At 36.2% G+C, this 23,608-nt stretch overlaps 1 protein-coding gene across 3 annotated transcripts in view; it reads right to left on the bottom strand.

Moving 5' to 3' along the window:
- Window positions 1–21,925, bottom strand: part of LOC137403740 (WD and tetratricopeptide repeats protein 1-like) — a 32,296-nt gene extending 10,371 nt beyond the window's left edge. For 2 of the 3 annotated variants that reach the window (XM_068089760.1, XM_068089762.1), the window contains exons 1-10: window positions 21,784–21,925; window positions 20,158–20,244; window positions 20,030–20,076; window positions 18,194–18,305; window positions 16,542–16,729; window positions 15,626–15,903; window positions 4,443–4,619; window positions 3,897–4,209; window positions 778–861; window positions 244–485 (exon numbers count right to left, since the gene is read on the bottom strand). In XM_068089760.1, the coding sequence (XP_067945861.1) occupies window positions 244–485; window positions 778–861; window positions 3,897–4,209; window positions 4,443–4,619; window positions 15,626–15,903; window positions 16,542–16,729; window positions 18,194–18,305; window positions 20,030–20,076; window positions 20,158–20,244; window positions 21,784–21,828 (1,573 nt within the window). In that variant the 5' untranslated portion in view covers window positions 21,829–21,925. The remainder of the gene's footprint in view (window positions 1–243; window positions 486–777; window positions 862–3,896; window positions 4,210–4,442; window positions 4,620–15,625; window positions 15,904–16,541; window positions 16,730–18,193; window positions 18,306–20,029; window positions 20,077–20,157; window positions 20,245–21,783) is intronic. The other variant, XM_068089761.1, reaches the window with a different exon arrangement.
- Between the last annotated feature and the right edge of the window lie 1,683 nt (window positions 21,926–23,608).

Here is a 23,608-nt window from a genome sequence, read left to right as displayed (position 1 = left end):
TGCCACTTTGGGAAAGGGTTAAAAAATAGGGCGCCATGGCATTCAATTAGAGGTTTTACGACAGTTGTCTTTGTGTATTCTATAGCCGTGTTTCTAGGCTTGAGACTGTCACATCTATAGATTGTCACTATGCCAGAACAACCAAATTGTAAATAGAACCTAATGGTGAGTCATCAAGAGGTTGTTACGGCGGCAAGGCAAGATGCAATGCTTAGAGAATGGAGAGCAAGAAAGCACACCCACCGGATGAACACTTTTTGCTAATAAGTTTCATCTCATCCAGATTTGAACGAAGTTTAGCAAAAGATTCACTACCAGTGCTCTCAGGGTAAAGCTCTTTGAAATGATTGAAACAGTCAGTTGCCTCCCTTTCTCTCCCCAAAGTAATGAGGCTGGTACAGAGTCTATAGTATGCTTTATGCTGGTGACAGTTGAGTTGTATCGAACGCATACAATCATTAGCAGCTGCATACGTGTCTCCATCCCTGCACAGAAAAGCGAATCAGACTGAATCAGTATCCTTAAGGCAACAAGAAATGTTGGAGAACACAAATCATAGGCTGAGACGAGAGTGTTTTATGTGATGAGAGACGCAGACCTGTCAACCTGGTGCTATGCAAATGAGGGAGAAATTAGGGTCTTAAGCCTCGCGCCAGCGGCCAAGTTGTTAAATGGGGACCAGGCAGGTTACCATTGGAGTTCAGCTCTAAAATTATTCCTAACTCACATCCCCACTACCCTTAGTGCTTGATGCAATGAGGGCAGGGCTGTATCTACCTGTTTGAAAATGGTACTGCGGGGAGAGTCCGAGAGGGGTGCCGAGCACCCTCTCGGTGGGGAAGGGGGTCCGGTGGTTCTCCCCTGGAAAATTTTATAGTATAACTAGTCAAAATGGTGCAAATCTAGCACACTTGGCTCCCGATGGGGCCCATGTTCGAACGGCAAAATCAGTTTTCTAAATATAAAACTGTTTCTTAAGATTGTCTTTAACAACACTTATTAAATATATAATGTCAATGAAAGCTGCTAAAGGGGTTGGCCAGAGCTAGCATGAGGTAGAATTATCACCAGGTACAATGCTGAATGGTGTAGGAGACGAGTAGTCTCCTATGAAATGGTCTTCAAACCAAAGCATAGCAATTCTACATGCCAATATAACTCAAAGAAACTGTCATAAACATGTTTCAAATAATAAAAATATGTTCAGTAACTCTGTTCTTGACTTTTCAGACTTCATAGGCAGCTCTAAGAATCAATATGATCCTATCGAGATTGAATGACAGCTTTAGTCTGACTACGGCTGACAGCCTAAAAAGTGCATTTTAATTCGCGCATAACGATTCAAATTGACAAAATTAAAAGTTAATATGAACTTTGAAACATTAAAAATAATGTTTTAATTTGATTTATGCAGTTTTCACTGTCTTACTCCATCTGAATCTGCATATTTACTTCTGAAGTTGAAAAAATTGATTGAGAACGATAAAATTTAAAGTGACCGCGATGATTTCCGGTTTAGTTAGATGTCAAAAAAGGTTGTAGTATTTTAGTTATAACTTTTGCCACAGACATCATTGACGCATATTTGTACGTTTGTTTGATTAGCCAAAGTTTTTTTCTAACTAATCACAAATATTTTTCTGTAATTTAAAAATAACGATACAAGGAATAGATAAAATTCAGAGGCAAGTTAACTTACGATGGGTGCCTAGCGATGTTATAAATACGGGAGTGAACTCCGTCGGGTGAGAATGAGTTGCGCTCTCGCGGGCTACATAAAATGATGTGGTGGGCCACATGTGGCCCGCTAGCCCGTGACGTGATTGACACATGTGTTCTAGAGCACAAAACATAAATCCGGGAGTTTAACGAGAGGTTTTATTTTTGCGGGAGGGTAATATTAATTCCGGGAGGGTCCCGCAAAGTCCGGGAGAGTTGACAGCTCTGGAGAGACGCATAACAGGCATTTGTGGAAAGCTAACCTAGCCAAACTGCTAGAAGCTAGTCGCATGAAGATTTTGCAGTGTATGTAAAACGAACTGGGGGTCAAAAGGGTCGACGTATTGGAGACAGAAAACTGCATACAGAGCAAACCAGAAAACTGCCATGATTGTGGATACCATATAAGCTGTAAATACCATAGGAGCTGTAAATACCATAGCAGCTGTACATACCATAGAAACTGTACATACCATAGGAACTGTACATACCATGGGAACTGTACATACCATAGGAACTGTAAATACCATAGGAACTGTGCATACCATAGGAACTGTACATACCATAGGAACTGTACATACCATAGGAACTGTACATACCATAGCAACTGTACATACCATAGGAGCTGTACATACCATAGCAACTGTACATACCATAGGAACTGTACATACCATAGGACCTGTACATACCATAGCAACTGTACATACCATAAGAACTGTAGATACTATAGAGATTGTGGATACTATAGAGACTGTAGATACTATAGAGACTGTAGATACTATAGAGACTGTAGATAATATAGAGACTGTAGATACTATAGAGACTGTAGATAATATAGAGACTGTAGATACTATAGAGACTGTAGATACTATAGAGACTGTAGATACTATAGAGACTGTAGATACTATAGAGACTGTAGATACTATAGAGACTGTAGATACTATAGAGACTGTGGATACTATAGAGACTGTGGATACTATAAAGACTATAGATACTATAGACTGTATATACTATAGAGACTGTATATACTATAGAAACTGTAGATACTATAGAGACTGTAGATACTATAGAGACTGTAGATACTATAGAGACTGTATATACTATAGAGACTGTAGATACTATAGAGACTGTAGATACTATAGAGACTGTGGATACTATAGAGACTGTGGATACTATAAAAACTATAGATACTATAGACTGTATATACTAGAGAGACTGTATATACGAGAAACTGTAGATACTATAGAGACTGTAGATACTATAGAGACTGTAGATACTATAGAGACTGTAGATACTATTAAGACTGTAGATACTATAGAGACTGTATATACTATAGAGACTGTTGTTCTCAGGTCTCATTATATAGTTCAAACTCTGTTTAAATATTGTTTAACGAGTAATTCCAACTATGAAGCCTTCATTGTCAGGATGAATAACACCTATTACTATCAACTATGAAGCCTTCATTGTCAGGATGAATAACACCTATTACTATCAACTATGAAGCCTTCATTGTCAGGATGAATAATACCTATTACTATCAACTATGAAGCCTTCATTGTCAGGATGAATAACACCTATTACTATCAACTATGAAGCCTTCATTGTCAGGATGAATAACACCTATTACTGAAGCATTTCATCAAAATTCATATTTCATTGCTGTTTGCTGTTTGATTAGTGCTCAATTGAGTTACAGAAACACTTACGTTTTTGTAACTCAAAGTTTTTTGCACAAATTAAAGATGTCTTTGGTTGATACACCATTGAATTACATATATTGCTGTGTGGCCACTCCTTTATAGTCCATTTTGGTTGATACGACTGAGATGCATTCAGTACATCTTCATGCCTAGTTGTTAATGCTATGTTAATGCATCAATGCCTTATATAACGCATGCGATATACATCTTAATGCAAGCAGTGTGCAGTGTACAGTGTAATGCATTCAGTACACAGTGCAATGCATTCAGTACAAAGTGCAATGCGTTTGGCACACAATGTAATGCAAGCAGTGTACAGTGTAATGCATTCAGTACACAGTGCAATGCATTCAGTACAAAGTGCAATGCGTTTGGCACACAATGTAATGCAAGCAGAATGAAACGTAACAATACCGATTGCACAAAGAGCTCTATATACCCTAAAAAGATGGAATTCAGGAGCAGATGACTCACCAGTTTCTCTTTAGCAATGCTGCAGCTCTGTTACTGTGCAGCACAGAAGAACTACCATATAAGGCGATAGCTTTATTATACAATTCGATTGACTGGGCATAATTATGTGCCTCATACTGCTGATTAGCCTGTCGTTTGATTTTCTCAATACGTTTAGGGAGGGCTGCTGGACAATGATTTGTACTGGCATCTCCGCGATTGGTTAAAACAAAGGGTGCGTAATGCAATGTCATATTACGGTAGCCGTTAGCGTTTGAGTTTGTGTCCTGACCAACTTGAGACACACAGTCTGTATTGGGACAGGAGCTGGCATCTACAAGAGAGTAAATCATAGGAAGAAGATGGGATAGTCTGATCTGAAAAGATGTCAAGCTTGTGATCGCATATTAGAAACTCAGCTTAGATGTACGAGTGCTGCAAGAAATACAATGGATTAGACACTTAAGGGCATCTATGTTGACATTATGGATAGGTATCGCCTAATCTGCACATTACAAGGAAAAGAAAGCAGATTATACAGGGTAAAAAGTGACCACCAGTTACTACCATTGTTGGCCAGCTCTAGTCTGTACGACTTTCTTTTGTTATTCACATCATAGAGGTAGATCTGCTCTCCTCCTAGGTTGACTAACAAGTCCCTGCCGTCTGGAGAAAAAGTCACATAAGTAGCAGTGAGCATCCGAAACCTTCTTGAATAGTCTGCGACTCTGTCCGGAACGTGGCCTGAAATGATATATTTACAGTTAGACTGCTTCGAGTCTATCTAGCAGCTAATGACTCAACATGGTAAGGATAAAGAGGGATGTTTTAATTGTACAGATGTATCAGTTTACTTGTACAGATGTATCAGTTTACTTGTACAGATGTATCAGTTTAATTGTACAGATGTATCAGTTTACTTGTACAGATGTATCAGTTTACTTGTACAGATTAGTGCTGCACGATATCTTTGCATGTACATTTGATTATTTGGTGTCTAAATATATCAAATATCGAAAAATATCGAACATTGGAGTTGTCTTCTTTCGATGTATAGTGCTAGGTTTAAATATATGAACGAACGATATGAGAGTACAGTAATACTTCAACTTACGAGTGCTCCAACATACGAGAAACTTGAGATACGAGCCAGCTTTTAAGCAAGTGTTAGCACTAACATACGAGCCATGTTTGAGATACGAGCACGTGAGTCACTTGCCAAGTATGCCGGAGGTGTTTTATGAGAACAGCATCACTCTGCATTTTTTAACTGCTCAGGTTATACTTTCGTATCGTGTTTTTTGTGCGCGATTTTCAGTGCAGAATTATGTGAATTAAAGGTACTGTGGGTTGACCGAAAGTTTGCCAGTAAAATGAAAAATAATTCAAAGAAAAAGCAAATGATAACAGTTGATATTAAACGGGAAACTATTGAAAAATATGCGAAATATATATGCATGATTGAGCTAGCCAGCAATTTGACAGAAATACATCCACAATTATCAAACAGAAGGAATATATTCAGGGCATTTAGTTCGCAAAAGGACTAACGATAGTTTATCAACGGCACAGCGATCTTCACGACCGCTGATGGAGAGACTGCTCAGACATTGGATAAAAGATAAACAATTGGCCGGTGAAAGCACACTGAAACGATGCTATGTGAAAAGGCCGGGTGCTATCTATCAAAATTAGCAAAACTATAAAAATAGACATTCAGACAAGTTGGCTAGTGGTCGTGCATTAACCCTTTGTGACGACACCTGTGTTCGTCCTAATCGCAACATATTGAAAGGGCGACAAAGGCAAACGTCCTTATATAGGTTTATCTTAAGACGGCCGGCTGGTCGTGAAAGCGAAACAAAGGAAAAATTAGCTAACCAGCGAGAAACTTCAAACTATGAACGCCGAAGAAACTTTAATTCCCGTTTTTAAAACCGTTCCCGGTTTTAATTACGTTAAGTTGAAAATGAAAGTTTGCTTTTAGGTTTACTTCTAAGTTTGTCTGTTAAGACATTGATAAAATCCAGATTTATCAAAGTCAACTGTCGTAATGAAGAATAACTTATATCTCCCTCCCTGGAAAATGCTAGCTTTAGCTGCTATTGTATGTATTTAATTTTACATTTTAATTAATCACATTTCCTTGCATTATTTTTTATTTGTTGCTTTTTGAAAGCATGTGGTAAGTTAGGGCAATAACCAACATGTTCTTTCTGTTACAATATCTTGTTTTGAGTGTTTTATTTGCATTTTTAGAGTATGGAAACCAATCAATAAATATTTAATTGTTCTATATATAAATAAATTGCACCAACATGCGAGCAAATTAACATACAAGCTCAGTCTCGGAACACATTAAGCTCGTAAGTTGAAGTATGACTGTATTAATATCAGTTGAAAAACAAGAGTTGTCCTCTCTTTACAATAAAGAGAATGGACAACCCCAGTTTTGCAAAATAAAATACGCCGATATTTCGATAAAATATCGGCTTCGATATTCATATCGATTTGAAAACGGACCCAATATAAAATCATCCACTGAAATATATCGTCACATCGAATGATATAGCTCTATCACGCAGCACTAGTACAGATCTGTCATAGTCTACTTGTACAGATGTATCACAGTTTAATTGTACAGATGTATCAGTTCCTTGTACAGATGTATCAGTTTACTTGTACAGATGTGTCATAGTGTACTTGTACAGATGTATCACAGTTTAATTGTACAGATGTATCAGTTTACTTGTACAGATGTATCAGTGTACTTATACCGATGTATCAGTGTATTTGTACAGATGTCTCAGTGTACTGGAATGATGATGCTGATCCCTGATATGACACACACATATACATACATATACTAGATAAATGCTCAGCATTGCCCGGGTAATAGAAAAGCCTTTGAACAGAAAATTTATTTTTATTTAACGTATACAACATTTATCATTCTAACTTTTAAACTTCATATCATTAGAAAAGTGTTCTTTGTGCATTCAAATGAGTTTGGAGAAAAAATAAAACAACTGTAAAGGTTTTCAAACTTTTTCAATCAACTGTAACTTTTAAGTTTCATATCATGAAAGAAGCGTGTTGTTGAAATAAATTAGGAGAAAAAATAAAACTGTAAAAGTGTTTAAATGTAAATGTGAAATCATTAGCAAGTGATGGTTAAATATAGTGTGTTTTGCTACAATTACAATGAAAAATTAATTAGTATACAATTAAAAGATTGTAACTCGTTTCAGTGTTGACATCATAAGGCGAAAATATTGTACAGAGTGGTATAGAAACCCATAGTAACTATCTAATGCAAAAACCTCCTGGTAAAAATCATTATCATTGAAAATTAGTAATAAAACAATGTTAACCTTAGTAACTATATTTACTTACAATAACTTTAGTTTATTTAGTAGTTATGATCTGCAAAAGAGGTAACATTACAACGTATTTTGTGCAGCACATACTGTGGAGAGTTCTTACCTTCGAGAGAGACGTGTAACATAAATGCTGAATCTAACTTAAATGAATGCAATTTACTAAAGACATACTTGAAGGAAGTTTTGGTATGTATTTTACTAAACTTCAAACTTTTAACTAAAATTTCATCACTTATGTGTTTACGAATCTGTTTTTACCGTAACCAATAAATGCTGAACTGAAATAGCGAGCAACGTATATCTCTTTCCGGAGTTGTGGGAGGTATTTCGCATATAACATATTGACATTTTTGCTATTTCATCGTAATCAGTAAAAAAAATTACCAAATTTTTATTTCGAGAGAAGTTTTTGTTGTTCTGTATGGCGGAAAACAAATTCATCATAGTATGGCGAGGACGGAAAACCATCGTATTTCATAGAGTTAGGAAGAAAATATTTTATGATAAACTTAACCCCTGGGTGCAACGTATTCATTAATTCATCATTTAGCGTGCAATCGAAAAAAGGGGTATACAGAATATTCTAAGAGTAATAGAATTGTAAGAACTGCATAACCTTGTGGTTAGATGTGCGTTTAGAAACTTGCGGTTGCAATCTTCATGAGTTCAAATCAAGTACGAAACGAGCTTTTCATTTGAAGATTATAATAGCTATAGCTGGGCAGACAGGTGATGACAAATAACAAACTTTGAGATTTATATATATATAATATATGTATAGATATTATATATATATTATATATACTAGAAATTCCACTGTCATACAGCCCCTGACCAAAGTGATATTGGAAAAAAGAAAGGGTACTGATGGTTGAGAAATGCAATATTAGCAGCCAAATAGGATAACTGCAATGGTAGCTGTAATGTACTGGGTGTGGGTGTTATTATATACAACGAATAGCAATAACGAAAGGGAAAGATTATATGTTTATATCTCTCCTCCTGCAAAAAGAGAAATGCAATATTGGCCAATATTAGAAGCAAAATGCACTGATATTATTAGAATAACCAATACTATTAATGTAGTAATAATATAAAACCAATGCACAATTTTGTTTACATTTCAAAACGTCATAGCTATCAATATCACGAAGTTGTGATATTTATATAGATTTTTAGAAAACCTGTACTACGTAGTCATTGTTCTGTAGTCATCCAAACTTATAATTAATTATTGTAACAATCTCATTAGAACCGTTAGAAAAAATATCATCGTCATTCCCTTTACTTACACTGCGTTAGATTTTTAGAAAATCTGTACTACGCAGTCATTGTTCTGTAGTCATCCAAACTTATAATCAATTATTGTAATAATCTCATAAGAAAATGAAAAAACTGAAATCGGCAAAAAATGAAACGATTTCTGTACTCCTATGTTAATTGCCAAAACCTTCGGCAATTCGACAATGCTATAGACTGGTGAAAAGTGCACGTTATTTTTTCGCGAAATGCGCACGACTTGATCGTTCTATTATCTGTCGACCACCGTTTCAATTTCCGGTCTTAACTTTTATTAAACCAAGCTTTTCAAGTGTTTTGTGACGATTTTCGTCCTAATAAATCTGTCTATTTGTGTATAATCCGATCAGATGGGTAAGTTTTTAGAGAATTTCGATAATTTACAAAGACTTGGTAACATATTTAAATTGGCCTATATGTGTTTTGTATCGTTATTATACTTTAACTAATCTACAAAACGATGGTTAAATTTGTTGATGAAATTTTCAAACAAGGGTTCGTCTCATTGTTGATGAATAATTTTCGTAAGTTGTGTGCACATGCATTTATCATAAAAACTCCCAACTTGGCTTCCGCTCGTTTGGTCGTGGGATAATATCTATATATCTATATAATATATATTATATACATAAATATATATATATTATATATATTTATGCATATAGATATAATATATATTATACATATATTTATGTATATAGATATAATATATATATATTATATATATATTTATGTATATAGATATAATATATATATATTATATATATATTTATGTATATAGATATAATATATATATTATATATATATTTATGTATATAGATATAATATATATATATATTATATCTATATACATAAATCTTAAAGTTTGTCTTTTGTTCATCTGTCCAGTTATAGTGATAAAGATTTAGCAATGAAAAATCACCTTCGTACTGGATATGAACTTGCGACATTCAAATCGCAAGTCTACTAACAATTATCACACCCATCACTCGTACCATATACTGTATATCACTCGTACCGTATACTGTATATCACTCGTACTATATACTGTACATCACTCGTACCATATACTGCATATCACTCGTACCGTATACTGTATATCACTCGTACCGTATACTGTATATCACTTGTACCGTATACTGTATATCACTCGTACTGTATACTGTATATCACTCGTACTATATACTGTATATCACTCGTACCATATACTGTATATCACTCGTACCATAAACTGTATATCACTCGTACCGTATACTGTATATCACTCGTACCGTATACTGTATATCACTCGTACCGTATACTGTATATCACTCGTACCATATACTGTATATCACTCGTGCCATATACTGTATATCACTCGTACCGTATACTGTATATCACTCGTACCAAATACTGTATATCACTCGTACCATATACTGTATATCACTTGTACCATATACTGTATATCACTCGTACAGTATGCTGTATATCACTCGTACCATATACTGTATATCACTCGTACTATATACTGTATATCACTTGTACTATATACTGTATATCACTTGTACCATATACTGTATATCACTTGTACTATATACTGTATATCACGCATACTATATACTGTATATCACTTGTACCATATACTGTATATCACTCGTACTATATGCTGTATATCACTTGTACCATATACTGTATATCACTTGTACCATATACTGTATATCACTCGTACCATATACTGTGTATCACTCGTACCATATACTGTATATCACTCGTACCATATACTGTATATCACTCGTACCATATACTGTATATCACTTGTACTATATACTGTATATCACTTGTACCATATACTGTATATCACTCGTACTATATACTGTATATCACTTGTACCATATACTGTATATCACTTGTACCATATACTGTATATCACTTGTACTATATACTGTATATCACGCATACTATATACTGTATATCACTTGTACCATATACTGTATATCACTCGTACTATATACTGTATATCACTTGTACCATATACTGTATATCACTTGTACCGTATACTGTATATCACTTGTACCATATACTGTATATCCTTTGCACGATTGAACATGATAAATTATTAATTTACACAGTGCACTCTCGGGTTACGATGCTTCTGTTATATGATTTTTTCCCTCTTAGTATATGGAACATGATGTTTTTTCGTTTTCGTAACTGAGGACGAAATTTCTGCAACCTTTTCCATTATACGATATCTACAAAAAAGTCTCTCAAAATTACAATTTGTCAGGCGGTGTCCTGATCCCAACAAAACAACGAAAATGCCGATGAATTTTGCCAAAATCCCTTCCACAACGCCTGAAAGAGATACAATGCTCGCTATCTCAGTTTCGTGTTATTCGTTATAAGTTATAGTGAAAACGAAATCGAAAACAGAGAACCGATTTAAATTTTAGCCAATGACAAAGTTGAAGTTTAGTAAAATACTTACTAAACTCAGCTTTAAGTATGTGTTTAGTAAGCTAAATTCATTGAAGTTAAATTCAATGTTTATGTTACACATCTGTCTCAAAGGTAAGAACTCCCAATGTACGTACTGCACATAGTACATTGTAATGTTACATTTTATTGCAGATCATAACCACTAAATACACTAAATATACTGTAGGTAACTATAATTACTAAGGTTAACATATTGTTTTGTGATAAATTTTTAATATGAGCAATACGTATATAAAATTTTGATTTTTACCAGGGGGTGTTTGCACTAGATAATTACTATGGGTTTCTATAATACAACTCTATACGACATTTTGGCTTTACGATGCCAGCACTGAAACGAATTAAAATCATATGCTGTAATTGTATATCAAATCATTTTTCATTGTAATTGTAACAAAACAGATTTTATTCAGCCATGACTTGCTAATTATTTTACATTTACATTTAAACACCTTTACAGTTGTTTTATTTTGTCTCCTAATTTATTTCAACTACACAAAATACTTTTCTCATGATATGAAGTTTGAAAGTGAGAGTGGTAACTGTTGTATACCCTACAGGATGAAAATATTCGTTGGTCATAAAAATTCGCATTTCGCAAACAGTCAATCCTGCGAATTATTAAATTCAGTGAATAATTAGTTCTATTTTTAATCACAAGAGAGAATAACTACTGCATCAAATTGAAAACTAGTCGCTAGCCTAGTTTTTAATGTAAATACTAAACGTAATTGAGTTCCAAAACATTTTTAAAATCATTGCCTGAGCTTTGAGCTAACACCATTGACAATGCATCACATTTATTTACAAAATTATTCGAGGTTGTCACAAGATATGCAGAATGGCGTCATCGCGAAAATAGCCGCGAGGCAGAAGTACTAAACGTAGCCGAGTTCCAAAACTTCTTTAAAATCATCGCCAGGCTTCGAGCTTTATTGCCATTGCGTCAAGCTTTACAAAATTATTCAAGGTTTTTACAAGTTATTCGGCATGGCTTCAGCATAGCAAAAAAGCTCTCCTAGTCTTTTTGCATTAGAATCAACTCCATAAATCTCTAATACCGAAGTCAAGGACGATCATGATTCTGATCTGGACATTATGGTATGTATTTGATTTGCAGTGCAGATACGTTTTTCCATAATTAACTGCATTAGTTAATTCTTTTGTTTAAAAACTGATCGCTTTCATCAAATACTTCAGCTATTGTTTTTGTACTTCCTCAACACTCGGTAATATATTTTCTTTTTTGTGTTTACTGCAGATTGAGAATGAAACAACCTACTCCGATTACGAAAACTAGAGACAAGTAGTAATATTCATCAAGGCAAGAATATTGGCAGAGAGGCAACCAGTCAACCTAGACCCCTTCATCGACAACAACTCCTTGATATCGCTGTAGCAAACATGATTAAATTATATATTTTATTTCATGTATAGATATATTATAATTTATTACAAACTTGAGTGTACAAATAAAATATATCAAATACAAATAAAATTTTACAAACGATGAATGGAATAAATATAAACAGTTTAGTCCATATGGCGGTTGTCTAGCAATAAAATTAAACTGGTACTCTTGATATGTGAATACTAGCGTGTAATGGTGCTTTCTGACTAGTTATTTTGGTAATAGCAGCTCTGTCGCTGTCACTGTCTTGGGTAGGTGTTGAAGGCGATTCTCTCGCTACTACATGGCTGGTAAGGAAGTTATCATCAGAACTCTCCTCGTGGCTTACTATTGCAAAGTTCTGCCGGTTGGCCAAAGATTTGTGCTCGTAAAGGCGTTTTTGTTCCTTTTTAAAAACAGATATATTCTTCTCGTAAGTAGCTGCGGTCACTTCAACCTCAATTTCCAGACCTCCCTGAATGATTGGTGATCTTCTAAGAATGACATCTACCACCCTTGCAATCATTGTTCTTCGGTGTATGATGAAAAATCTCTCTCTCACACTAAAACAAATAATGAAACAGTAGGGATGGAAAAAATTAGTATTGCGTTTTACCGAAGAACCAAAATAAAATTCAACTAATTTAGTAGATGTAAAAAACTCATTACTTACCACAATTTGTTGGCTTATCAAAGGCCTCCAAAGCGATGAATATCCGTGAAAACCTCTGGACGCAGCAAAAATTGTTTACCGTAGAATAGCATGATCACCTCGCAGTTGTAAGCTAAATATAAACCGGAACGCGCGGTGTGCGCATGCGTAGGAATAACTATTACTAGCCGCAATAGAGTTAACTTTTCCTAGAGGGTGGCAGGTTTCAGCCGCGAATAAATTCATCCGCGAATATGCATGAAAAAACAATTTTCGCGAAATACAACTCCGCGAATAAATTCATCCTGTAGGGTATGTTATATAAAAATTAATTTTTTATGCAAAGACTTTTTTATTACCTGGGCAACGTCAAGCATTCTGCCAGTATATATATACATAAATATACTTGGTGATTGCCGGTCATTGCCCAGGTAATAAAATAATTACCCAATGACTTAGAGTAACTGAACCTAGTAACTTAAGCTTACAATAATAAGGGCCATGTCCGTCCAACTGAAGCCAGCTTTTCCTTATAAGTCTGCTTATAATCGTTACACGTGACGATCTCTCATGCAATCATGATCTTCAAGCACACTAGCAGTAACCAATAGTATTTTCACAAGTACTGCATAAGTATGCGCACAACTATTCTATAGTATTCCAAAGACATGGTAGCGGTTAGCGCGCTCGTTTGCACAATTGGTAGTTTCAATGTCAATTCAATTCTAAGAAGATTTGTTGTTCCTAGATTTTAATAGCTTAATGACAGATGACAGACAAACACTCAGATTTATATATATATAAATATATATATATTAATATCCACACACATATATATATCATACTTATTATATTGCTGTACAGTAAGGAAATCTTACAAACAATATGCAAGTGCATATGATTGCTAATCTTGGTACATAATATTAGTGGTACAGAAAAGCTTGGTAACCACTTTTAAACACTGCATAGAATACTATAAAAATTAAGTAGCATACAAAAGCAATCAGGAATCGAGTTGATGCTGCAGTGAGTAGTTATACGGATCGAGTTGATGCTGCAGTGAGTAGTTATACGGATCGAGTTGATGCTGCAGTGAGTAGTTATACGGATCGAGTTGATGCTGCGGTGAGTAGTTATACGGATCGAGTTGATGCTGCAGTGAGCAGTTATACGGATCTAGTTGATGCTGCAGTGAGTAGTTATACGGATCGAGTTGATGCTGAAATGAGTATTTATATGCCAAAGATGACAGACAACGAGCAGCAAGAAGAGAATCTATTCTCCGGTTACATAGAAAATGTGCACATTTTCTACCAAAACTTCAAGTTGGTCACTAGTTAAAGGTTGACTTGCAACAAAATTCACATTACAGTTATTTGATATGAAAAGATTCACCATGTCTTACTCTGTTGTGTTGTAAGCGCCAAATATGTGGAAAGGTGATTACAAGCTCTTAAAAGCTAAAAAACGATCAGAAATCGCAGCCCCACGAGACCGCCGTAGTTTGGATTCCTTTTCCAAAACGGTTCAAATGTGATGTAGTTGTGAGAGATGGTTTCTGTTTACACTTTCATGCAATCTTATTCGTCGAAATATTTTCACAAATATACTTCACGCATTCAATAAAACTATGTCTATTGTTCTTATGCGTCTGTTTTATCGTCATCGTAATGCTGTCACTTTCAGCAGTGATATCTTATGACTTACCGTAAAAATTCATTAAACATTTTAACCTTACCTCGAAGGAGTACATATCATTGTCTGATAATCATGACGAGCCTGTTGATCACCTGTGATAATCGAAAAGTGCTGCAAAAATTATTTGCGAAGTATTGGGTCACATGATCAGAGAACGACTTGCCAATTAGACCAGGCCGAAACAAAACTGTAAAGTAGCGAGCATCTATAGTTGATACGGAGTCCTCGGTAAAACCCGAAGTGTTTGTCATAAACTAGTACAACGATAAGTTTTATATTGAGCTTTGTATTAGCCTTTCAATTCACGTGAGAACATACGTGACAAGACGATAACCAAATTTCGTGGTTACGTCATCGAAATAAAGAGATTATAATCTACGACGGCTTTTCGTTTTTGAGCTTTTAAGAGCTTGTAATCACATTTCCACATATTTGGCACTTACAACACAACAGAGTAAGACATGGTGAATCTTTTGATACCAAATAACTAATGTGAATTTTGTTGCAAGTCAACCTTTAAGGTTGCTATGGCAATTCATATATCTCAAACAACTTGTTTGCAGTCTCCTAGTTTGAAACGCTCTCTATATATTCTCTGACGACATTCATCAGCTTATATACAGCGTCCATCTCCAACATCTACCGACACTCCGCCCTCCCCCCATATTCTCCACATGTTCAAACCGCTGAACCCTCCTTTCTTCAACTCTTGTAACATGTTTGTAAGACCTCCATTATACTAATTAGAGACTCCCTAATTACCAAAGCGTCAAACTCAGTGCTCTCATCTCTCCTACTTCTACTAGTGCAAAACCTAGCAATAGCGAGAGTAGTTGTATTGAAAGCTCACCTGGTACAAAGTACCGGACACAATCAGATGAAATTTCATAGTCCATACGAGTTTCATCAGAAGTTTCACTCCTGGGTGTAGGAGTGCAGTGCAGCATGCGGCGATCATACAGACGAACATATGGATCAGAGCAGCCAACCGCCAACAGTACAGTCCTTGTAGGGCAAATAGCGAGACACTTAGCTTCAGCCTGTGGCCCTTGGTAGCGGGTGTGGTCGATGAGTACACAGTCTGCATTGTCTTTTGCATACTTCTCAGAACATCGAAGATCAAACTGCCTGCAAGTTATATATGCATCAATGAGTGCGACATGCGAGGCAAGCCAGAACAAATAATCGTTACCAGCGAGAACAAAAATCCAAGTTTCGATAAGAAAAACTGGTGCATGCCTACAACTAAGACAAGAATACTTCTTTATGTTTATCATATTATCAAAAGTACTTTCTCGTACAGAAACCTACATGAATGTGTCATCCTCCCTAGTACAGAAACCTACATGACTGTGCCATCCTCACTAGTACAGAAACCTACATGACTGTGCCATCCTCACTAGTACAGAAACCTACATGACTGTGCCATCCTCACTAGTACAGAAACCTACATGACTGTGCCATCCTCACTAGTACAGAAACCTACATGACTGTGCCATCCTCACTAGTACAGAAACCTACATGACTGTGCCATCCTCACTAGTACAGAAACCTACATGACTGTGCCATCCTCACTAGTACAGAAACCTACATGACTGTGCCATCCTCACTAGCACAGACACCTACATGACTGTGCCATCCTCACTAGTACAGACACCTACATGACTGTGCCATCCTCACTAGTACAGAAACATACATGACTGTGCCATCCTCACTAGTACAGAAACCTACATGACTGTGCCATCCTCACTAGTACAGACACCTACATGACTGTGCCATCCTCACTAGCACTGAAAAGCAGATGAGGTTCATCTTCAGCCACAGCCAAGCGTTTCACCCTGTTTCTGTGGTTAGTAAATGTGTGAAGAGTCCTCCTAGCCTCTACATCAACAAGACTTATCTTGGAATCTCCAGAACTCACCGCTACCAGCCTGTTTCCGCTTCGTGGCATAAACTGAAAATCAAAGTGAAAATAAAACTAGGACTCCATATTTCAAAGGTTCCATGCCTTCCTAGCTGAGGAAATTAGGCCTGTGATCCAAGTTTTGACAAAACCATGAAGTGAGTGTTTAAAGATAAATTGCCATGTAAAGGTTATCACAAAAAGTGATCTTACCATAATCTTACAAAAGCCCTGTGTATTGCTCACTGATGTTAACTTATTTTATAAAGAAAAGTTGGACAATGGCGCTAGCAAATTGTTGCCCCTGTCAGAGATCTATTGGTCTGCACATAATCGACAGTAAGTTATGGAACTAGAGTAAGTGAGGAGTCACACCTGCTAGCCTTCATTTTATCTACATATACTTATCTTAACTTTTGAGACGCCATTACCTAGCCTTGCTATATCAACCTATATTAACTCTTGACACACCATAATCCAGGCTTGCTATATCTACCTATCCTAACTTTTGACACACCATAATCCAGGCTTGCTATATCTACCTATCCTAACTTTTGACACACCATAACCCAGCCTTGCTATATCAACCTATCCTAACTTCTGACACACCATAACCCAGCCTTGCTATATCAACCTATCCTAACTTCTGACACACCACAACCCAGCCTTGCTATATCTACCTATTCTAACTTCTGACACACCATAACCCAGCCTTGCTGTATCAACCTATCCTAACTCATGACACACCATAACCCAGCCTTGCTATATCTACCTATCCTAACTTCTGACACACCATAACCCAGCCTTGCTGTATCAACCTATCCTAACTCATGACACACCATAACCCAGCCTTGCTATATCTACCTATCCTAACTTCTGACACACCATAACCCAGCCTTGCTGTATCAACCTATCCTAACTCATGACACACCATAACCCAGCCTTGCTATATCTACCTATCCTAACTTCTGACACACCATAACCCAGCCTTGCTGTATCTACCTATTTTAACTTCTGACTCGCTATAACCAAAGCTTGTTATATCTAAATAGCTCCTGACTCACCTTGACAGCAACAATGACAGTAATGACAGCGATGAACTATGGGAACTATTAGTTATTGGAAAGTGTGTGCTATTGTCTTCTGCACAAGCTTATGTCTATGGAATTGTCTTCCCGACAATAGTACCGTGCAGATTGAGTATATACATGCACGCGTGTATATACATGCAAGCGTGTATACAATGAAGGTAATTCAAGACTACTCAGGTTGTACAAAATCGCTCACAACAGTTTGCGTCCTGCTTACAGCCCTTCACAAGAAATGGCCCAAATATGTAGAGTTAATTATATTTAGACTTGTAGCAAAATACTAGGCAAGTTTCTGAATGTGTACCAAAAAGTGGAGTGAACCAAAAATAAGACAGAACAAGACAAAAATGGATGAAATCTATCTCCATTAAATGGTAAGTTGCATCTTTTATGAAATAAGGAATGTATATCAATTGACACCAACCTTGACAGAAAACAGATTGCCTGAGTGTATGGTCTGGAATTTAGTGATCTTCCGATGCTCATGTGCAGCCCAGAGTATGATGGAACAGTCATCTGATCCACTGGCTAGCAATCTACAACATCATGTATGTAGTAGTACAAAGAGATACACTTAATGATAAGCTACAGTCAACACTGTAACATGATGTATGTAGTAGTACAAAGAGATACACCTAGTGATACAGCTACAGTCAACACTGTAACATGATGTATGTAGTAGTACAAAGAGACACACCTAATGATAAGCTACAGTCAACACTGTAACATGATGTATGTAGGAGTACAAAGAGATACACCTAGTGATATAGCTACAGTCAACACTGTAACATGATGTATGTAGGAGTACAAAGAGATACACCTAGTGATAAGCTACAGTCAACACTGTAACATGATGTATGTAGTAGTACAAAGAGATACACCTAGTGATATAGCAGAATTGTCAATCAAAGTATGACAGCAGCCAATGAGGTACTTGCTCCAAGTTTTAGTAAAAGTATAAAAGCAGCCAATTACATACTTACTGAGATTTTGTAAGGAACAAGATTGTTGGAAGTTTTATATTTTTCCTGATGTTAAATATTGATAATAATGGTCATACTTAACCAAAACTTGACAAAATATCTGCCCTTGATCAACTATCAAGTTATCTGCCCTTGATCAACTATCAAAATATCTGCCCTTGATCAACTATCAAAATATCTCCCCTTGATCAACTATCAAGTTATCTGCCCTTGATCAACTATCAAAATATCTGCCCTTGATCAACTATCAAAATATCTGCCCTTGATCAACTATCAAAATATCTGCCCTTGATCAACTATCAAGTTATCTGCCCTTGATCAACTATCAAAATATCTGCCCTTGATCAACTATCAAGTTATCTGCCCTTGATCAACTATCAAAATATCTGCCCTTGATCAACTATCAAGTTATCTGCCCTTGATCAACTATCAAAATATCTGCCCTTGATCAACTATCAAAATATCTGCCCTTGATCAACTATCAAGTTATCTGCCCTTGATCAACTATCAAGTTATCTGCCCTTGATCAACTATCAAGTTATCTCCCCTTGATCAACTATCAAGTTATCTGCCCTTGATCAACTATCAAGTTATCTCCCCTTGATCAACTATCAAGTTATCTGCCCTTGATCAACTATCAAGTTATCTGCCCTTGATCAACTATCAAGTTATCTGCCCTTGATCAACTATCAAGTTATCTGCCCTTGATCAACTATCAAAATATCTGCCCTTGATCAACTATCAAGTTATCTCCCCTTGATCAACTATCAAGTTATCTGCCCTTGATCAACTATCAAGTTATCTGCCCTTGATCAACTATCAAGTTATCTCCCCTTGATCAACTATCAAAAATGAACTTACACAAAGTTTTATTAGATTTTATCAAAAAAGTATCGGTATTTTTCTATGATTTGTGATTGTTTTTGGTGTATGAGGTGATCCAATTGCCACGTTTCAAGATTAAAATCGACAAAACTTGATTATGGTTAAAAGGCTCAGAAGAAAAATACGCGCAGTTAAACTAGCACATCTATCACAAAATACCAGCAGTTGTATATTCACAAGTGAAATATGAGTACGTATTTTATACTCTAGACACTGTGGATGTATGTGTGTGACTGTCTCTGACAGCCACTCTTGTTTACCCAACTATCGATCTACATAGTAATGCATCGATATGTGTCACACGCATCATACAGCTGTTTTAAGTCAGCAATAGTTCAGTTTATGACGATAAGATACTAAGCATGCAGTGAGGTAGAAAAGCATTCACTCACCTCCCATCTTGGCTCCATTCAAGGCAGTTCACACAGCCATTATGACCCTAAAACAACCAATTATAATAGCGGAAAGTGTAACTTTCATAGTGATAAGACCCGAGTAAACAACACTGAGTTCAACTCACAGCCAAAGTTGCTTCTAAACCAAGTCTAGATATGATATCTGGCGTGGCATGGCGTCTTCTCTGAAACTCACGGCTATATGAAGCCCCCTACAGCATAATATCAGGCATAAGCAATTAGTAATAGTTGAATTATCAGCTCACACAGAAATGACGTAGGCCTAATCATCAAGCATAGGCCTAATACACTTTTGGCTCTTTGTGTAGAAACCTTCTGTAATAACAGGGTCAGCGTGTTGCACGGCAATGCCAACTTAATAACTGGTTTAAGTTAATATCTTAATATTAATGCTGGCTTACACTGAGCTTTTAAAAAACTCCCAAAAAAATTTGCAAATAGTATACTAAGCAGGTAATAGTTTGCAAGTAACAGGACAGTATTGAAAGCCATTGATGAGCAGACTCAAAAGATAATTCAAATTATGAAGTTTTACAAGCTAGTTAGGCCAGTATGCTCAATTCTAAACCCATGTAACTGCTGAAAAACAAATAAAAACCTTGCTTTAGAAAGATGAATGGGCGGCAGCTGAATTTTCATCAAAGATTCATGCTGCTATACAGGATGTATTTACTTCAGCAGTTAGGCTAGTGCACGGCAAACAAAACTTGACTTAATAAACTATTAGCCACATAATTTGCCGAACTGTGTAAATAGCTCATCCTTAGAGAACTAATGCAATTAGGACTAACGTTGTTGTATTATATTACGCTGCTTAGGTTTTCTGTATAGTCGTCTATCAAAATGAAACAACAGCACTATTTCAAAGCACTATTTCCTCCATCAAAATGAACAGTCTTATGGAAAATTACACCAATGCCATTACAGCAGCTGTTGTCAGCTGGAAAAAACTTATGTGTTGGATCCTGCGACCAACACGTAGAGGCGACTAGGTCGGCTTATTCTACCGGTCTGCATTCACCCTTCACAGGGGCTGTGTGCGGGTTGCCCATGACCAACACGCGGAGGCGACTAGGTCGACTTACACCACCGGTCAACATCAACCACCTTGCACAAGGGATTGCTCCCAGAGTGGTTTTTGTATTAGGTCGACAAGGTCGACGGGGTCGACAATGCTTCTATGAATTTATCACCACAGCACAGCCCATAGACTAGGTCTTTGGAGTTAGCTATATGCTTGGGGTGGTTCTGATATCGCTCAAGGTAACAGAAAGAGTGTGGTTCCAAATGCAATGCATATATTTGAACAACTAATAAGAGCCGAGGCCCTGCCTTAAATACATTAGATTATGTAAATGAAGTACAAGGACCAGCCTTCTTTAGGGGCGTGGTTACAAAGAGAGCAAAAAGGGAATATAACTCCCATTAAAATTTATACAGAAGGATGGCAACCTAACGTTCCATCACACTTAACCATGTTTGAGTCAGTAACACTTGGGAATGATACTACAATAGCAAAACAACGTTAAAACATAAACAGTTTAAACAAGCTATAAACCGAGGTGTAACAAATTATTAAAGCAAACTTCCTTTAAATTATTACAACTGCACTCAAAAGACGCCTATTGCTTCACAATAAACGCACGTGACAAATGTTATATTAATTAATACAAAAGTTGGTTACTATAATCGTTAAATAGCTAATGAAGTAGTGCTACAATAGTGGATACCTCGATTTCTCGTCTGCGATGCAGCGTCACGTAACTTTCATGCATAATTTACAGCCCAGCGAGCAGAGATTGTATGTGAGATTCTGGCGTTTTGTCTACAAAACATCATACTTGAGTGACTGGGTATTTTCACTGTGCGTTTTCACAGAAAACTATGGAATAAATGATAAAGTGGATGTGTTGATCCGATTCGTCAGCTTCCGACAGTCAATGTATTCGCCCCAGAGTCGTTCATTTAATAAATGGTTACGCCTTTTCGAACTATGGCTAAAGGTCAAGGATGGAGTAAATGTTTGTTTTTGCATTTGCAAGTTGCGTGTTTATGCGCGATCACTGTCTTAGCGCCGGAGACCATTATCTTCTTATGTGTAAAAAATAGACTCTCAGCTATCTCGGGTCGTTTTGGTTCCAAAAGTGCCTAACTACTATTAATACAAATTGTAGTGCAGTCAAAATTATTAGATTTTTACATTTTTCAAATTACTGCTACATCAGACCTGCCAACCCAAGAGTGGGGCAATGCGTGAGATTTGGTTTTGGGGCAATTGATGTATCAATGATAGTATATATGAAATTGTGGAAATTGGGGCAAAAATCTCACGCATTTCTCACGCATTTTCATTTTTTTTGGGGTGATTGCGTGAGTCTCACGCCCAATGCGTGAGAGTTGGCAGGTATGTGCTACATGTACTTTTGAAAGCTTTACAGTAGTTCCAAATCATAGGGGTGTCATCCAGAATAAAACCTGTTTTGGCTCAAAATAGACATAAAGAGCTGAAATTTTGCACCCTGTTTGAAAGATAGGTACTTAATAACCACAAAAAATCATTGTGTTTGATGCAGCAGTTTTTGAGATATGTCCATCCATAAATTTTTTGATCCTTCACAAATTCCGATTTTGTGAATCAGCTGTTACTGCAAAATTCTTGTTTTTGGTGTCAAATTGAAGCTCAGAATGTGCTTTTATGAATTATAAAAACAGAATTTTGATATCAATTACAAAAAAATGTTGAGCACATAAATGTATACCAATCGATATGACAAGATTGACCTATGATTTACAGAATAACAAGACAGGTACTGGTTTCAGCTAGAATATGTTTCTATTTTTTAATTCTACCCAAAATTCTGAATATACAAGCAAAAATATCATAACAATATATCGCATCTTCTTTCTGTAACTTTGCCAGCTCCTGAAAATCACAAAAAAGCAGGTTTGAGAAAACAATTTTGAAAATTGATGTTCAATTTTCAAAGTTTTATCTGTCAGACACTGTGTTAGCCAAAATCTGTTCCTATTATTTTGTTCTACACCAAATTCTGAATATATAAAAGTGAAACTTCATGACAATATATCGCATCCTCTTTTTAAAACAAATTAATGCAAAGTCTATAATAAACAACAAATGGAGACCAGAGCAATGTATAGAGAAGTTTCAGTGGAAACTTGATTTGGTGTGCCACATTATCAAACATTTTAGACCCACCTCCTTTGTTTTGTCATGGAAAAAAGTTCCTTTCAATAAATTGAAACAAGGATTAACCACAGCACCTGTGGTGATATATCTAGCGACTTTCACACATGTATGCATTTGACATAAATGCCAATGGTCAAAGAGTGTGTCAGCTCTGTATCTTGTTTTACTAATTTTAGTAGCTGTCCCACAACTTCAGATCTGTTGAATGAAAATAATGTTAAAGATATTAGCAAAGGCGGATACTAGAAGGTGCAATGCCTAAACCACAGGAGATATACACAAAATGGCAATAAATATAACACCTGGTACATCAAAAGACCGTCAGGTGAAACAATAATTATAGAAGC

Source organism: Watersipora subatra, chromosome 9 (assembly GCF_963576615.1).
Source record: "Watersipora subatra chromosome 9, tzWatSuba1.1, whole genome shotgun sequence".
In the NCBI taxonomy this organism is placed as follows: domain Eukaryota; kingdom Metazoa; phylum Bryozoa; class Gymnolaemata; order Cheilostomatida; family Watersiporidae; genus Watersipora; species Watersipora subatra.
Note: the sequence above shows the minus strand (reverse complement) of the source record. Positions and strands in the feature narration are given on the sequence as shown.